This window comes from Anomaloglossus baeobatrachus, chromosome 10 (assembly GCF_048569485.1).
Source record: "Anomaloglossus baeobatrachus isolate aAnoBae1 chromosome 10, aAnoBae1.hap1, whole genome shotgun sequence".
Lineage (NCBI taxonomy): Eukaryota > Metazoa > Chordata > Amphibia > Anura > Aromobatidae > Anomaloglossus > Anomaloglossus baeobatrachus.
In genome coordinates, this window is record NC_134362.1 from 167663297 (window position 1) to 167681565 (window position 18269).

General features: G+C 43.9%; 1 protein-coding gene across 1 annotated transcript in view; it reads right to left on the reverse strand.

Annotated features, from left to right (window-relative positions):
• Nucleotides 1-18269, reverse strand: part of GNAO1 (G protein subunit alpha o1) — a 141015-nt gene that overhangs the window by 53617 nt on the left and 69129 nt on the right. Inside the window, exon 3 of the mRNA XM_075325429.1 lies at nucleotides 11374-11534. Coding sequence (XP_075181544.1) covers nucleotides 11374-11534 — 161 coding nt within the window. The remainder of the gene's footprint in view (nucleotides 1-11373; nucleotides 11535-18269) is intronic.

An 18269-nucleotide genomic window follows, 5' to 3' on the forward strand; every position in this document is an offset into this window, starting at 1 on the left:
TGAAGAGACCGTCACTACAGAATATGAAAGTGTCCCAGGAGCTGTTTTTCAACACACGGCTGCATGTGGCTCGTGTTAATGTGAGGCCTAAATGTGCTAACATGGCCTGCAGGATCTCCAGACTTGTCTCCCATGGATCACACCTAGGATCTTATTGGTCAGCAATTGCAAAGGACACAGCTATAACCAAGTCCTGGTTATAGTTATGTCTACGTTCTGGCATTGGATACCACCAGAGCACCCTAAAACAGCACCAGCAATAGCAAAGGCAGCTGCCAGCAGCGGATCTTGAGGATTTGCCCAAGTATATTCAGAAAATTCCTCGGACAACCGTTACCTCGTTGATGGCATCAAAGGTGTATAAATGCGGGGATTTCTGTGCCAGGAACTCACATCCCATACTGAATCAAATCAGGAGATTTTGAACATGTTATCATTTAGGTTTTGTCCATACGTCATCTTTTTCAGACCAATTACGCCCAGAAACCACCTGAAAAAGCACCCCTTATGGCCAAACAACGGTTCTTACACATACACCCCGTAAAATCCTAGTGTTGCGCGTGGCTACTCTTAGTAGGAGCTTGTGGGCTACAGTCAGAGGCGCCCATGTAGCTAAATTAATGTCAATCGTGACGTGAATGCAAGGTCAGAGGAAGAAAAATCCTTCCATTTACAATCTATTTGTCAAGTGTCAGCAAGATGGTGATGACACTAGGTAATGAAAGCATTGCCACGGAGAAGAAAATGGCTAGTGATTAAGGAATATAGACTGGAGGTTCCCTTTTTATTAATATTCTCATACTTGTCTGCAAAGAAATGGCCAGAAAATGTATAAGGGGAAATAAATAAATAAAAGTAATAAATTAATGTAATATATATATATATATATATATATATATTTTTTTTTTATATACATTATATATATATATATATATATATATATACACACATATATGTATATATACACACACACCATATACTGTATATAATTTATTTAATGTTACCAAAATGTTGCATTTTCTATCAATATTTATAAACATAAATATGGTTTCGCCACCAAGAGGGAGCTTCCTCAGGAGGTACACTTTGTGATGAGCGCTTGGCCTGTCCTTTCTGCTTTTTTTTCACTCCTAGTGCTGGTACTGTGATATTTTCTCCTATATTTGTGGGTTTCTGCTGGTTACTGTGGTACTTTACGATATATGGTGTTATCTGAGGACTATCCAATTTGTGAGCCCTTATTATGGGGAGTGGACAGTATCGGAGACTTCTGATCAGGGTAGGCCTGTGGCTCTGTAGGCATTGTTATGCTTTTTAATTTGTTTTCAATCTATTTTTATATTTCCTTGAAGGTATTAATTAGACTTTGTACATTTTTGTGCTGTTTGTAGTGTGCACAGCTTCCTTTTAGGCAGATACTTGTTTTAATGTAGACTTTTTCAGATCAGGACAGAACGGTGCAGCCGGACTTTTGAAAAAGTAGTTTGGGACCCGGATTTGACCTGAACCCCAATGGAAGCCACTGATTAGGCAGTTTTGGTCTCCGCCCACATACAGCCGGCCATACACAGATCACTTCCGGGGGTAAGGTGCACACTACATCCAATCACGCTGTTGTTACCCCCAGGGCAAGCCGATCAAACACTGCAAGTGGCTCGCACCAGGCTGAGTGGTCAGCATACGTAAAGCACCCGATCTCTGATCTATGAACACATATCCCACAGCCGCTCATATATATATCCCACAGCCGCTCATATATATATCCCACAGCCGCTCATATATATATCCCACAGCCGCTCATATATATATATCCCACAGCCGCTCATATATATCCCACAGCCGCTCATATATATATATATATATATATATATATATATATCCCACAGCCGCTCATATATATCCCACAGCCGCTCATATATATATCCCACAGCCGCTCATATATATCCCACAGCCGCTCATATATATATATATATATATATATATATCCCACAGCCGCTCATATATATATCCCACAGCCGCTCATATATATATCCCACAGCCGCTCATATATATATCCCACAGCCGCTCATATATATATCCCACAGCCGCTCATATATATCCCACAGCCGCTCATATATATATATATATATCCCACAGCCGCTCATATATATATATATATATCCCACAGCCGCTCATATATATATATATATATCCCACAGCCGCTCATATATATATATATATCCCACAGCCGCTCATATATATATATATATCCCACAGCCGCTCATATATATATCCCACAGCCGCTCATATATATATCCCACAGCCGCTCATATATATATATATATATATATCCCACAGCCGCTCATATATATCCCACAGCCGCTCATATATATATCCCACAGCCGCTCATATATATCCCACAGCCGCTCATATATATCCCACAGCCGCTCATATATATATCCCACAGCCGCTCATAGATATATCCCACAGCCGCTCATATATATATATCCCACAGCCGCTCATATATATATATCCCACAGCCGCTCATATATATATCCCACAGCCGCTCATATATATCCCACAGCCGCTCATATATATATCCCACAGCCGCTCATATATATCCCACAGCCGCTCATATATATATCCCACAGCCGCTCATATATATATCCCACAGCTGTCCGTATATCCCACAGCCGCTCATATATATATATCCCACAGCCGCTTATATATATATCCCACAGCCGCTCATATATATCCCACAGCCGCTCATATATATATATCCCACAGCCGCTCATATATATCCCACAGCCGCTCATATATATCCCACAGCCGCTCATATATATATCCCACAGCCGCTCATATATATATCCCACAGCCGCTCATATATATATATCCCACAGCCGCTCATATATATATCCCACAGCCGCTCATATATATATCCCACAGCCGCTTATATATATCCCACAGCCGCTCATATATATATCCCACAGCCGCTCATATATATATCCCACAGCTGTCCGTATATCCCACAGCCGCTCATATATATATATCCCACAGCCGCTTATATATATATCCCACAGCCGCTCATATATATCCCACAGCCGCTCATATATATCCCACAGCCGCTCATATATATATCCCACAGCCGCTCATATATATATCCCACAGCCGCTCATATATATATCCCACAGCCGCTCATATATATATATCCCACAGCCGCTCATATATATATCCCACAGCCGCTTATATATATCCCACAGCCGCTCATATATATATCCCACAGCCGCTCATATATATCCCACAGCCGCTCATATATATATCCCACAGCCGCTCATAGATATATCCCACAGCCGCTCATATATATATCCCACAGCTGTCCGTATATCCCACAGCCGCTCATATATATATATCCCACAGCCGCTCATATATATCCCACAGCCGCTCATATATATATATCCCACAGCCGCTCAAATATATATCCCACAGCCGCTCATATATATCCCACAGCCGCTCATATATATCCCACAGCCGCTCATATATATATCCCACAGCCGCTCATATATATATATCCCACAGCCGCTCATATATATAGCACAGCCGCTCATATATATATCCCACAGCCGCTCATATATATATATCCCACAGCCGCTCATATATGTATCCCACAGCTGCTCATATATATCCGACAGCCGCTCATATATATCCCACAGCCGCTCATATATATCCCACAGCCGCTCATATACAGTGCCTACTAATAGTCTTCAACCCCCTGCAGATTTAGCAGGTTTGATAAGATGCAAATAAGTTAGAGCCTGCAAACTTCAAACAAGAGCAGGATTTTATTAACAGATGCATAAATCTTACAAACCAACAAGTTATGTTGCTCAGATAAATTTTTATAAATTTTCAACATAAAAGTGTGGGTCAACTATTATTCAACCCCTAGGTTTAATATTTTGTGGAATAACCCTTGTTTGCAATTACAGCTAATAATCGTCTTTTATAAGACCTGATCAGGCCAGCACAGGTCTTTGGAGTTATCTTGGCCCACTCCTCCATGCAGATCTTCTCCAAGTTATCTAGGTTCTTTGGGTGTCTCATGTGGACTTTAATCTTGAGCTCCTTCCACAAGTTTTCAATTGGGTTAAGGTCAGGAGACTGACTAGGCCACTGCAACACCTTGATTTTTTCCCTCTTGAACCAGGCCTTGGTTTTCTTGGCTGTGTGCTTTGGGTCGTTGTCTTGTTGGAAGATGAAATGACGACCCATCTTAAGATCCTTGATGGAGGAGCGGAGGTTCTTGGCCAAAATCTCCAGGTAGGCCGTGCTATCCATCTTCCCATGGATGCGGACCAGATGGCCAGGCCCCTTGGCTGAGAAACAGCCCCACAGCATGATGCTGCCACCACCATGCTTGACTGTAGGGATGGTATTCTTGCGGTCGTATGCAGTGCCATCCAGTCTCCAAACGTCACGTGTGTGGTTGGCACCAAAGATCTCGATCTTGGTCTCATCAGACCAGAGAACCTTGAACCAGTCTGTCTCAGAATCCTCCAAGTGATCATAAGCAAACTGTAGATGAGCCTTGACATGACGCTTTGAAAGTAAAGGTACCTTACGGGCTCGTCTGGAACGGAGACCATTGCGGTGGAGTACGTTACTTATGGTATTGACTGAAACCAATGTCCCCACTGCCATGAGATCTTCCCGGAGCTCCTTCCTTGTTGTCCTTGGGTTAGCCTTGACTCTTTGGACAAGCCTGGCCTCGGCACGGGTGGAAACTTTCAAAGGCTGTCCAGGCCGTGGAAGGCTAACAGTAGTTCCATAAGCCTTCCACTTCCGGATGATGCTCCCAACAGTGGAGACAGGTAGGCCCAACTCCTTGGAAAGGGTTTTGTACCCCTTGCCAGCCTTGTGACCCTCCACGATCTTGTCTCTGATGGCCTTGGAATGCTCCTTTGTCTTTCCCATGTTGACCAAGTATGAGTGCTGTTCACAAGTTTGGGGAGGGTCTTAATTAGTCAGAAAAGGCTGGAAAAAGAGATAATTAATCCAAACATGTGAAGCTCATTGTTCTTTGTGCCTGAAATACTTCTTAATACTTTAGGGGAACCAAACAGAATTCTTGTGGTTTGAGGGGCTGAATAATAAATGACCCTCTGAATAAACTTTTCACAATTTAAAAAAAAAAAATAAAAAAAGAAATAACATTTTTTTTTGCTGCAGTGCATTTCACACTTCCAGGCTGATCTACAGTCCAAATGTCACAATGCCAAGTTAATTCCGAATGTGTAAACCTGCTAAATCTGCAGGGGGTTGAATACTACTTGTAGGCACTGTATATCCCACAGCCGCTCATATATATCCCACAGCCGCTCATATATATAGATCTCACAGCCGCTCATATATATCCCACAGCCGCTCATATATATATCCCACAGACGCTCGTCTATATCCCACAGCCGCTCATATATATCCCACAGCCGCTCATATATATATATCCCACAGCCGCTCATATATATATCCCACAGCCGCTCATATATATATCCCACAGCCGCTCATATATATATCCCACAGCCGCTCATATATATCCCACAGCCGCTCATATATATATCCCACAGCGGCTCATATATATCCCGCAGCCGCTCATATATATATCCCACAGCCGCTCATATATGTATCCCACAGCCACTCATATATATATATCCCACAGCCACTCATATATATATCCCACAGCCGCTCATATATATCCCACAGCCGCTCATATATCCCACAGCCGCTCATATATATCCCACAGCCGCTCATATATATTCCACAGCCGCTCATATATATATCCCACAGCCGCTCATATATATCCCACAGCCGCTCATATATATATCCCACAGCCGCTCATATATATATCCCACAGCCGCTCATATATATATATATCCCACAGCCGCTCATATATATCCCACAGCCGCTCATATATATCCCACAGCCGCTCATATATATATATCCCACAGCCGGTCGTGTAGATGCCATCCCACAGCCGCCTGTATATCCCATCCCACAGCCGCTCATATATATACCACAGCCGACCGTATATATCCCACAGCCGTTCACATATCCCATTCCACGGCTGCTTGTATATATCTCATCCCACAGCCGCTCGTATATATCCCATCCCACAGCCGCTCTTATATATCCCATCCCACAGTCGCTCGTATATATCGCATCCCACAGCCGCCCGTATATATCCCAACCCACAGCCGCCCGTATATATCCCATCCGACAGCCTCCATATGTATAACATCCCACAACCGCCCGTATATATACCATCCCACAGCCGCCCGTATATCCCATCCCGCTGCCGCCCGTATATAACCTTTCCCACAGCCGCTCGTATATCCCTTCCCACAGCCGCCCGTATATCCCATCCCACAGCCGCCCGTATATCCCATCCCACAGCCGCCCGTATATATCCCTTCCCCCAGCCGCCCGTATATCCCTTCACACAGCCGCCTGTATATCCCAGCCCGCAGCCGCCCGTATATCCCTACACACAGCCGTCCGTATATCCCATCCCACAGCCGTCCGTATATCCCATCCCACAGCCGTCCATATATCCCATCCCACAGCCGCCTGTATATCCCATCCCACAGCCGCCCGTAGATCCCATCCCACAGCCGCCCGTATATCCCTTCCCACAGCCGCCCGTATATCCCTTCCCACAGCCGCCCGTATATGCCATCACACAGCCGCCCGTATATCCCATCACACAGCCGCTCGTATATCCCATCCCACAGCCGCCCGTATATCCCATCCCACAGCCGCCCGTATATCCCTTCCCACAGCCGCCCGTATATCCCTTCCCACAGCCGCCCGTATATCCCATCACACAGCCGCCCGTATATCCCATCCCACAGCCGCCAGTATATCCCTTCCCACAGCCGCTCATATATATCCCACAGCCGCCCGTATATATCCCACAGCCGCTCGTATATATCCCATCCCACAGACGCTCGTATATATCCCATAGCCGCTCATATATATCCCATCCCACAGCCGCTCGTGTATATCCCACAGCCGCTCGTATATATCCCATCCCACAGACGCTCGTATATATCCCATAGCTGCTCATATATATCCCATCCCACAGCCGCTCGTGTATATCCCACAGCCGCTCGTGTATATCTCACAGCCACTCGTATATCCCATCCCACAGCCGCCCGTATATCCCATCCCACCGCCCGTATATCCCATCCCACCGCCCGTATATCCCATCCCACTGCCACCCGTATATCCCAGCCCGCAGCCGTCCGTATATCACAGCCCGCAGCCGCCCGTATATCCCAGCCCGCAGCCGCCCGTATATCCCAGCCCACAGCCGCCCGTATATCCCAGCCCGCAGCCGCCCGAATATCCCAGCCCGCAGCCATCCGTATATCCCAGCCCGTAGCCGCCCGTATATCCCAGCCCGCAGCCGCCCATATATCCCAGCCCGCAGCCGCCCGTATATCCCAGCCCGCAGCCGCCCGTAAATCCCAGCCCACAGCCGCCCGCACATCCCACAGCCGTTCGCACAGCCCACAGCTGTCCGCACAGGCCACAGCCGCCCGCACATCCCACAGCCGTCTGCACAGCCCACAGCCGTCTGCACAGCCCACAGACACCCGCCTGCACAGCCCACAGACAGCCGCCTGCACAGCCCACAGACACCCGTATATCACAACAGTATATCAAACACACACTGTTACGCATGTGCTCGCTCACACACACACACACTATTATACATACACACTGTATAATACATACTCACTAAATTTTAGACAGACATTTGTAATTCTCTTCCACACACATCAGTATATGACACACAGCAGTATATATATATATATATATATATATATATTACACCCCAGTATAACACACCATTATATCAAACACACACTATGTTAGACATTAGGATATCACATACATGAGGATAACACACCTGTATCTGTCGCACGCACTCACACTAAAAACTGCACATATACATACATGTAACACACAGACATTGTATGTAACACGCACACGTTTACCCTCAGACACTACACTGATAATGCAGACTGTTATGATCAGTGCAGTTTCTGCCTTGAAACAGTTGCTGAGGTGATTTTTGCGTGTGGGGGGGTCCAATTTAATTGGCCTCCCCTCCACCTGTCCGGCTTATACTGATCGTTTCTTGTTTCGCATATTGAAGCCAATAAGACTTCACTGCGACTATCGGGATTTGATTTGGTGCTGCTGACAGCATGCTATGGACGACTACAGACGTATGGAGTAGTCAATCCCATCAGTAGACCTATATATGCGGCGATGGATGCAGCGCATGCCCACTGTGCGCTGGGCGATACGGCTCGCCAACATATGTGCAGCACAGATTCACATCTTTTGATATGATCTGCATCTCCTCAGTGCCACAGCCACCGAGAGATCTCGGGGTTGCTATGGAAACCAGGGATTTATTGGGATGCTGAGGGATTGGCTCGGAGCAACGGGGCAGCCTGTAACATGGAAATATTACAGCTGGGCAGCCATTGCCTTTCTCCATGTTATTTGTATCACAGGAGGGGGAGTATGAGACGAGTGAGCCCCCGGCTTACCGCCCTTTACACGACAAATGCTGCGAGCTAAGTAACCCCTGCAGTACTGGAGATGACAGAGGAAAGGGCAGGAGAACGGAGGAGAGAGGAGGAGGAGGAGGAGGAGGAGGTGGCGGAATGATTCACGGAGAGTCGTGGGTGGTGTTCAGGGGAGTGGTTGGGTGATGGAGGAGCTGTTATCTGCAGCTTGTACGGATTACAGCGGGGGTCTCTGGCACTGCATTTACAATAATGTGATCAGCATCCAAATACCTCTAGTTTTCCTTCCTCTAAGGCAAGTATTGGATACCAGATCTCTAAAAAAAGCAAATCATGACCCATTTTCATGCTCAAAACTGAAATATTCTGCGGTGTAAAGATCCTTTGCAGGGGTTTTGCAATAGGTCAAAAACCAAAGGCGGCCAACAATACCAGTATTACTATTTGTGCACGTAAAAAAAAAAAATACACAAAACAAAAATGAACAAATCTGCATAAAAAAACCCAGAGGTTATGGTTTTGTGATGGGGCACCGATACGGGACCTAATCTGATTGCTGTATGTGAAGTTGGGGCAATTAACATCTACCTCTTTGATGTCCTCTGAAACATGTTACGTTATAGTTAAACTCAATGGGTTTGTATCTTCTTTCAACCTAAAAACTATGAAACTATAAAGATTTATAGTATATGATATCAACCTATGATTAATAGTGAGGTCTAAATACCAGGTTTCAATGTTTCTGATATAAACCCTTGAGAAAGCTTGATGAGGCGAAACTGCTCAGGTTACATTCGATTGATGTTTTATTTAATGGGCAAATTTTCACTGAATATCCTGCAAGGTCACCATTTTAGTGTGTGTAAAAGTAAATCTTAATCAGTATGGACGCAACGTATTTCTTTTTGTCTTCCCTATGCCCCGTGTGTATGGTCTCTAATCTACAGCTATTAAAAAAAAAAATACACAAAACAAAAATGAACGAACCTGCAAAAAAAACCCTGAACTATATTGCAGGTTATGGTTGTGTGATGGGGCACTGATACGGGGACCTAATCTGATGGCTCTATGTGAAGTTGGAGCAATTAACATCTCTACCTCTTTGATGTCCTCTGAAACATGTTACGTTATAGGTTAAACTCAATGGGCTTGTATCTCCTTTCAACCTAAAGACTATGAAACGATAAAGATTTATAGTATACGATACAAACCTATGATAATAGTGAGGCTTAAATACCAGGTTTCAATGTTTCTGATATAAACCCTTGAGAAAGCTTGATGAGGCGAAACTGCTCGGGTTACATTCAATTGATGTTTTATTTAATGGGCCAATTTTCACTGAATATCCTGCAAGGTCAACATTTTAGTGTGTGTAAAAGTAAATCTTAAATCAGGATGGACGCAACGTATTTCTTTTGGTCTTCCCTATGCCCCGTGTGTATGGTCTCTTAATAATCCACAGCTATTCAAAATAAAGCTACAACACATTGAAGGAGGGGTTTTTTTTGCAGCTGTGAGAGCTGACCTTTTTAGATCCATCGGAAGATGACAAGTTGAGTGTTGAGTGATGGAGTTACCCAGTTAAAGGGAATATGTCAGCAGGTTTTTACTACCTCATCTGAGAGCAACATGATATAGGAAAAGAGTTCTTGAATCCAACGATGTATCACTTAGTTTTCTAGGTGCAGTCGTTCTGACACAATCAGAATTTTTTAGCTTTAGCCATGTAGCAGAGCTAATAGAGCTGGCCCCGCCCACACCAGGTTAGATATAGACATTGTATGTTGACAGCGAGGTGTCAATCAGAGGAGGGGCGTGCTGGACTGCCATGTGTGTGATATTGCAGTCTGAGTACTGATAAGTCTGTTGCTTAAACAAACACTGCAAATAAACTACAGATCGGACCTTGATAAGAGAGGTATCCTTGAATTCTCTGTGTTAACCCTTGCAGCATGCTGGCTTCAGCTTACATAGCAAAAACCTGCTGACAGATTCCCTTTAAAGATTAAAATATAGAATATTTTTTTTATTTTCGCACAAACTTCATGACCATTCTGCGCCATTTTGGAGAATTTGGCCCCCAAAAAACATCAACAAATAGTACAAGACGAAAGAAAAAAGTGACTTTAGAAAAACCTGCTGACAGATTCCTTTTAAAGTTAAAAATTATTGCTGTGGGAGATAATCAGCAGTTAACCATAGTCTAATATACTTGTCAACACAAGCTTCAAGCCTAAACATTATAAAGTTGTTGTTTTTTAATCTTTTAAAAGGACCTGTCACTTGTCAAAAAAAATTGGAGTTATATACTTTATAAAAATCCCTGAGCTTCCTCTGATTCTGCCGTTTTTTCCCATTTTGAGCTGCGTCGCTCCACTGCAGAGATATTGACTTTTGTTGCTTTTTGGATAGCAGTATGTGAAATCTCTGTTTGCAGTCCAACTGTGCATTTCACAGATCAGAAACTGATCTAGCAGCTCAGACACTGCGGAGTTGTGATAGGCAGTATCTGTGAAGGAGGAGTGAAAGTGCACTCTCAATAGAAAACTGTGGAGAAACAACCAGTTGGCCTGCAAGCAGAGATTTCCCATATTGTGCTCCAAAAGGAATAAATGTAATATCTCTGCAATAGAGCGACGTAGCAAAAAACGGAAAGAAGCGGTAGAACCAGGGGAGGTCAGGGATTTTTACAAGGTCAATTTTTTGAGCAAATGGTAGGTCCTAGATTGTGAGATTTCTCATAGGATATAAAAAGTAAATGTTATATAAATGTAAGGTTTCGCTTTTGACGTACTATTTAGCAGAGTCGTTAAGTTGATATTCCCTGGATCGGTTGAAGCACTCCTGGATTCCAGAATCTGCCCACAGTCTCATCATGGCTGAAAGAAGCTCAGGAGAGAAAGGTTCCGTGTCTTCCATGCGACTCACCACATCACAGACCATCTTGGCATCAGCCTATGACAAAAAAACCCAAAAACATTAATATAGACAACGAGTAAAGCAAAAACCACAAACTCAATAGAAGCAGAAACAAGTCTATAGTTTATCGATCTAGCAGAGTTTGGGCTAACCATCTACAGCAAGCGGCGATTAAGCTGTAAGCATGACGGAATACTACATAACCATTGTAAACCGAGACCCAACTAAACGGCCATATCAACAAACCCTGGAAAATAGATAATTGACCAGCAACAAACCATTAGAAAAGGTTTTTCCATCATTAAATTATCATCACGCAAACATGTTTGTAAGAGATGCCGCCTGAAAAAAATTGTTGAACATTTATTGAAATTCAGCTGGGAAAACCAAAGATGGAAAATGTATGGGGAGTCCACAGAAGTGGGATAATTAGACCTAATTTTCCAAATGAATTGACTGTACATCGTTATTTCCGGATTCTCGTAACCGCGTGGTGATATGAGAAGTAATCTTGTGTCTAAAGGCCCCGTCACACTAAGCAACATCGCTAGCAACATCGCTGCTAACGAACAACTTTTGTGACGTTGCAAGCGATGTCGCTGTGTGTGACATCCAGCAACAACCTGGCCCCTGCTGTGAGGTCGTTGGTTGTTGCTGAATGTCCTGGGCCATTTTTTAGTTGTTGCTGTCCCGCTGTGAAGCACAGATCGCTGTGTGTGACAGCGAGACAGCAACAACTAAATGTGCAGGCAGCAGGAGCCGGCTTCTGCGGAGGCTGGTAACCACAGTAAACATCGGGTAACCAAGAAGCCCTGTCCTTGGTTACCCGATATTTACCTTTGTTACCAGCCTCCGCCGCTCTGTCAGTGTCGGCTCCTGCTCTGTGCACATGTAGCTGCAGGACACATCGGGTTAATTAACCCGATGTGTGCTGTAGCTAGGAGAGCAAGGAGCCAGCGCTAAGTGCGCTGCTCCCTGCTCTGTGCACATGTAGCTGCAGGACACATCGGGTTAATTAACCCGATGTGTGCTGTAACTAGGAGAGCAGGGAGCCAGCGCTCAGTGTGCGCTGCTCCCTGCTCTCTGCACGTGTAGCTGCGTGCGCTGGTAACCAAGGTAAATATCGGGTTGGTTACCTGATATTTACCTTAGTTACCAAGCGCAGCATCTTCCAAGCGGCGCTGGGGGCTGGTCACTGGTTGCTGGTGAGCTCACCAGCAACTCGTGTAGCGACGCTCCAGCGATCCCTGCCAGGTCAGGTTGCTGGTGGGATCACTGGAGCGTCGCAGTGTGACATCTCACCAGCAACCTCCTAGCAACTTACCAGCGATCCCTATCGTTGTTGGGATCGCTGGTAAGTTGTTTAGTGTGACTGGACCTTAAGAAACTCCATCTCCAGAAGAATAGATATTCTGGAGACACGTGTAGAAGTTTGAAGGTCAACTTCATATCCTTCAAGGTCTGGGGAAAGTAGGAGTCTTCCCTTGTAGGAGACCGTAGTAAAGGTTAAAAGCTAAGTATCTCCATCTCCGGAAGAACAGATATTATCGAGACACGTGTAGTAGTTTGGAGGCCAACTCCATATCCTTCAAGGTTTGAGGAAAGTAGGAGTCTTCCCTTGTAGGAGAACATAGCAAAGGTTAAAAAGAAGTATCTCCATCTCCAGAAGAACAGATATTATCTAGACACATCCTAGTACTTTGTAGGCCAACTCCATTTCCTTCAAGGTCTGGAAAATGTAGGAGTCTTCCCTTGTAGGAGTCCATAGCAAAGGTTAAAAACAAGTATCTCCCATCTTTAGAAAAACAGATATTATCTAGATACATCTAGTACTTTGGAGGCCAACTCCATATCTTTCAAGGTCTGGGGAAAGTAGGAGTCTTCACTTGAAGGAGACCACAGCAAAGCTTAAAAAGAAGCATCTCCACCTCGAGAAGAACAGATATTATCTAGACACGTCTAGTACTTTGGAGGCCAACTCCATATCCTTCAAGGTCTGGGAAAATTACCTGTCTTCCCTTGTAGGAGACCATATCAAAGGTTACAAAGAGGCATGCCCAAAAAGTTTGCTTTAAATAGTCATACTATACAGTAAGTATGGACAGTAGACAATATTCCAGACCAACTCTCACTCCGTGCAGATGAGAAGACCCAGCGGGCTATGTTAAAAAAAGTCACTGGTAAAAAAAAAAGTGTGACCGGCTAAACTTAAGAACAGATGAGATATTATCTAGACACACGCCTAGTACTTTGGAGGCCAATTCCATATCGTTCAAGGTCTGGGAAAAGTAGGAGTCTTCCCTTGAAGGAGACCATAGCAAATGTAAAAAGAAAAGTATCTTTGCTTCAAAGAATATAGTCAGACTATACAATAGGTGTGGACGGTAGACAATAATCCAGACCAACTCTCACTTTGTGCAGATGAGAAGACCCAACGGTCCATCGAAAAAAAAAGTCACGGCTAAACTTAAGAACAGATAAGATATTATCTAGACACGTCTAGTACTTTGCTGGTCAATTCCATATCGTTCAAGGTCTGGGAACCGTTGAAGGAGTCTTCTCTTGTAGGAGACCTTAGCAAATGTAAAAAGAAAAGTATCTTTGCTTCAAAGAATATAGTCAGACTATACAGTAGGTGTGGACGGTAGACAATATTCCAGACCAACTCTCACCCCAACGGTCTATCTGAAAAAAAAATCCCCGGTAAGAGAAAGAGATTGGCTAAACTTGTACATTACGGCTCGATTACTCCAGCTGCCACTTCAATCAAGGTATATTATAACAAAAAGTATAGAAGCGGATATTACACCCTGTGTGTTGTAGGCCTCCATGTAATTAAGCCAACAACCCATACTTTGGGGCACAGTGTGACATTCAGCTCTCAATGCTGCGGTCCCACTGTGGGACAACTTCACGGTACATTACAAGAGTCGCGTCTGTGACATTTAAGTCCCACTAGTCTACAAGTCAAACCTTACAAGTCGAGTTCAGGGTACAACAAAGTAGTTCTCAGGAGATATTTCCAAAATACTTTTTCCAGGTAATACTGAATTTACAGTCACTTTATACATTCTGATTTTTCTAGGCAGGCGGTATAATGTAGCATTTAGCTTATAGGAAGTTATGAAGAGATCAGGGGTCACCTTTAATAACGGCAATCTGTTCCCTAGAAAAACAAAGCCCCCCTCATGCATTACATAGCTGTTGGCCGAACTATTGTTTGGCCATGACCTATCACGACCACCTCTCCCATACACAAGAGTGCTCAGCCTACCGAATGTTTCCATGTTCTTTAGGACCGTGCCAAAATCATTTCCAGGTATGATATAGAGTTGGGGTCCCCATACATATAAGATTGTTGACCGAAGCTGCTGATATTGGCAAGTTCGGCCAACTTTGGTCGAACCAACTTTAGTAGACCTACTCTCCCATACACAAGAGCGTTCGGCCTGCTGAGTGTTTCCGTGTTCTTTAGCACAGTGCCAAAATCATTTTCAGGTACGACATAGAGTTGGGGTCCCCATACAAATTAGATTGTTGGCAGAAGCTGTTGATATTGGCATGTTCAGCCAAGTTTGGTCGAACCAACTTTAGTAGACCTACTCTCCCATACACAAGAGCGCTCGGCCTACCGAGTGTTTCCGTGTTCTGTAGGAAAGTGCCAAAATCATTTTCAGGTACGATATAGAGTTGAGGTACTCATACAAATTAGCTTGTTGGCTGAACCTGTTGATATCGGCAAGTTCGGACAACTTTAGTCTAATAAGAATGGTGTCTTTAAACTTGCGATTCAGGGTGCAAACTGATCAATGCCACGGGCTAATATGCTTGAGTTACAGCAAACCATGGCCATCATATTGTCTTTACATTATTTTACCATTTAACACTAGAAGTCCCAGAGAGGGGTCATTTAACATTTCTACCATTGGAACCCTATGGAGCTCAAAATTTCTGGGACTTCCAGTGTTAAAGAGGACTTGTCACCCATGATATAAGTGGCCTTTATTTGATTCCTGAGTATTACATTGTTTTTCTCTTTGAAATCCGCCTTACGGTTCCAGAAATATGATCCTTTTTAATTTAGTGGCTCACAGGATCCTCTGGGGCGTCTTTAGGCTACTCTACATTATCATCCAATCAGCAATGCTCTGGGTAACGACTACAAAAATAAGCACTAAAGGCCCATAACTCTGGAACCGTATGACGGATTTTCCAAAAAAAAAAGTACGAAAAATTCAGGGGGAATTAAATAAGGTTAAAATTGGCCACTTTTGACCTAGTTTCAACGGTTTTCTTTAAGGAAATGGAGGTTAACCTTGAGATTCGGCGCTTATATATGTCTATTTATAATGCTGGAATTTCTACCTTGTTTTTGAAACACCCAAACTCAGATACAAGCGAGGGTAATCCACCAGTATTAAACATCACATACAGTCACCCATAAATTATAACCTGGGACTGCTTCACCAGTAATTAAATAAATTCTCCATCTAATTTAACCACCTGTCAGTAAATGATTACAGTAGGGCGGTCAACTGGACATTAAATGAAAAACGGGATCATTAGGGACCTGTCCACTGCCTGGCTTTTTACATCGACAGACCTTAAATGACCTCATTTTTCACGGCCTGTCCATCATAGACAAGCTGCAAATGACCCAATTTTTCACGCATGCGATGGGTTTGGCAACCTTAATGCTAAGTATGACCTCAGATTACACTAAACCCTAAAGTAGGAGATGAAAATCTATAATAATAGGTGTTATACACAGAAAACTGGGATGAGAAGTATAAAGGATCCTAATGGGCATTATATTCCGGACTGACGGGTGTATCCCCAATTTTATTGGCATTAGAGAGGTGACTTACAGTAAATCACATACATGGACCCTTACAATATCTGCATTTCTGCATGCCTTTACTTGGGAGCATCATATTCCATGTAGGCAGAATCTGAGTTAAATGACGTAACCCCCTTCCCCAATTCCCAGGGCTGACACCTCAATGAGTGGCTTCATTAGATCCCAGAGTCCAATTAATTGTGTGCAAGCGGCACGGCTCAAACTCTTCTCTCTGCAGGGCGGGATCCATGCTGGGTCTAACCTTTCGCACAAATCCCCCCTCCCTGAGCACAGTGGGCATAATTTACATTTGAAATATATATCTTGCATTGGGCCTCATTTCTAGCTTCCTGTCCCCCGTGCGCCGTCACGCTGCCCCTCCTGCCTTAGTCTGTGCCCTCGCCATCTGTCTGACAGCCACTTCAAATATGGAAGTAGGGGTCCGTCTAATGAAAAGCTCACAGGCAGGGAACGAGAGGAGCTATGGCCGGGGTTCAACGTGGAAAAAAGGTAATTAGTCCTACGAGCGATGTGCTGAAAGTCGAAAACGCTTGCCTTTTTAGGGTACATGGAAATGGAAACCCACTATATCGGAACATACCCTACAACATTTGGTCCTAATCCGGGGTCTACGTCTTATCTTGTACAGAGGGGGAAAAAAAACTCATACGGTTCCAGAGATATGGGCCTTTAGTGCTGATTTTTCTAGTTTTTACTAAGGGGGTGTTTCCGATTGGTTGATGATGTAGCGTAGCCTAAAGACACGCCCCTGAGGATCCTGTGAGCCACTAAATTAAAAAAGATCATATAAACTGGAACTGTAAGGCGGATTTTAAAAAGAAAAATAATGTAATACTCGGAAATAAAATATGCGTAACAACTACCCACTTATGTAATGGACACGCCCCAGAGGATCCTGTGAGCCACTAAACAAAAAGGATCATATATCTGGAGCCGTATGGCCAATTTAATAACTTTTCTCACCCTCCCCCTTTTTTTACAGAGATGAGCAAATAGATTTACATGTTCCGGGTCAATACTACATGTAAACTTAATTGGTCGGCACTTGAATGGTGGCACTCTGGGCACATCTGGCATATACAAGGTCCCGGGATGATGGTATTCGAGTGCCATTTCGAGGATGTTCCCATGGAGTTTTGACCTGGAACTTGCAAATCTATTTGCTCAAGCAAGAAGGGAGTGAGAAAAGTTATTAAATTCGCCATACAGTTCCAGATATATGATCCTTTTTATTTAGTGGCTCACAGGATCCTCTGGGGCGTGTCCACCATTAGATAAGTGGGTAGTTTCTACCCTTATTTTATTCCCGACTATTACATTGTTTTTCATTTTCAAATCCGCCTTATGGTTCCAGATATTTTTTAATTTAGTGGCTCATAGGATCCTTAGGGGCGTGTCTTTAGGCTAGTCTACATTATCACCCAATCAGCAACACTCACTTAGTAAATACTAGAAAAATCAGCACTAAAGGTCCATATCTCTGGAACCGTATGAATTTCCCCCCCTATAAGATACAGCACCACATTTGTTGATAGGCAGCATCTGGTACTGCAGCTTAGCCCTATTTACTTCAATGTGAATTACAATAGAAGCATTTCTAGAAAAAAATAAAAGGCGCATTTTAATAATCTACAATTTCTTTAAGACGACCATCATGCAAGGATTTCCTATCAATGGCTCTATGCATCCATTCACTATATTGTCCAGGAGAATTATTATAAATGGCAAGGGGAAAAAAATATGGAAGAGACCCTGCACCTAGAAAGTGGTGTGACCAAGACTAAAGTGATATATAACATAATGGAAAGCAGAACAATGCACAGGGTTGCATCACCATCGGAAGGCACAAGGCCGCACGAGTGCACGGAATCATCCCTGACAGCTCATTGTGCCTTATTATTCCATACACT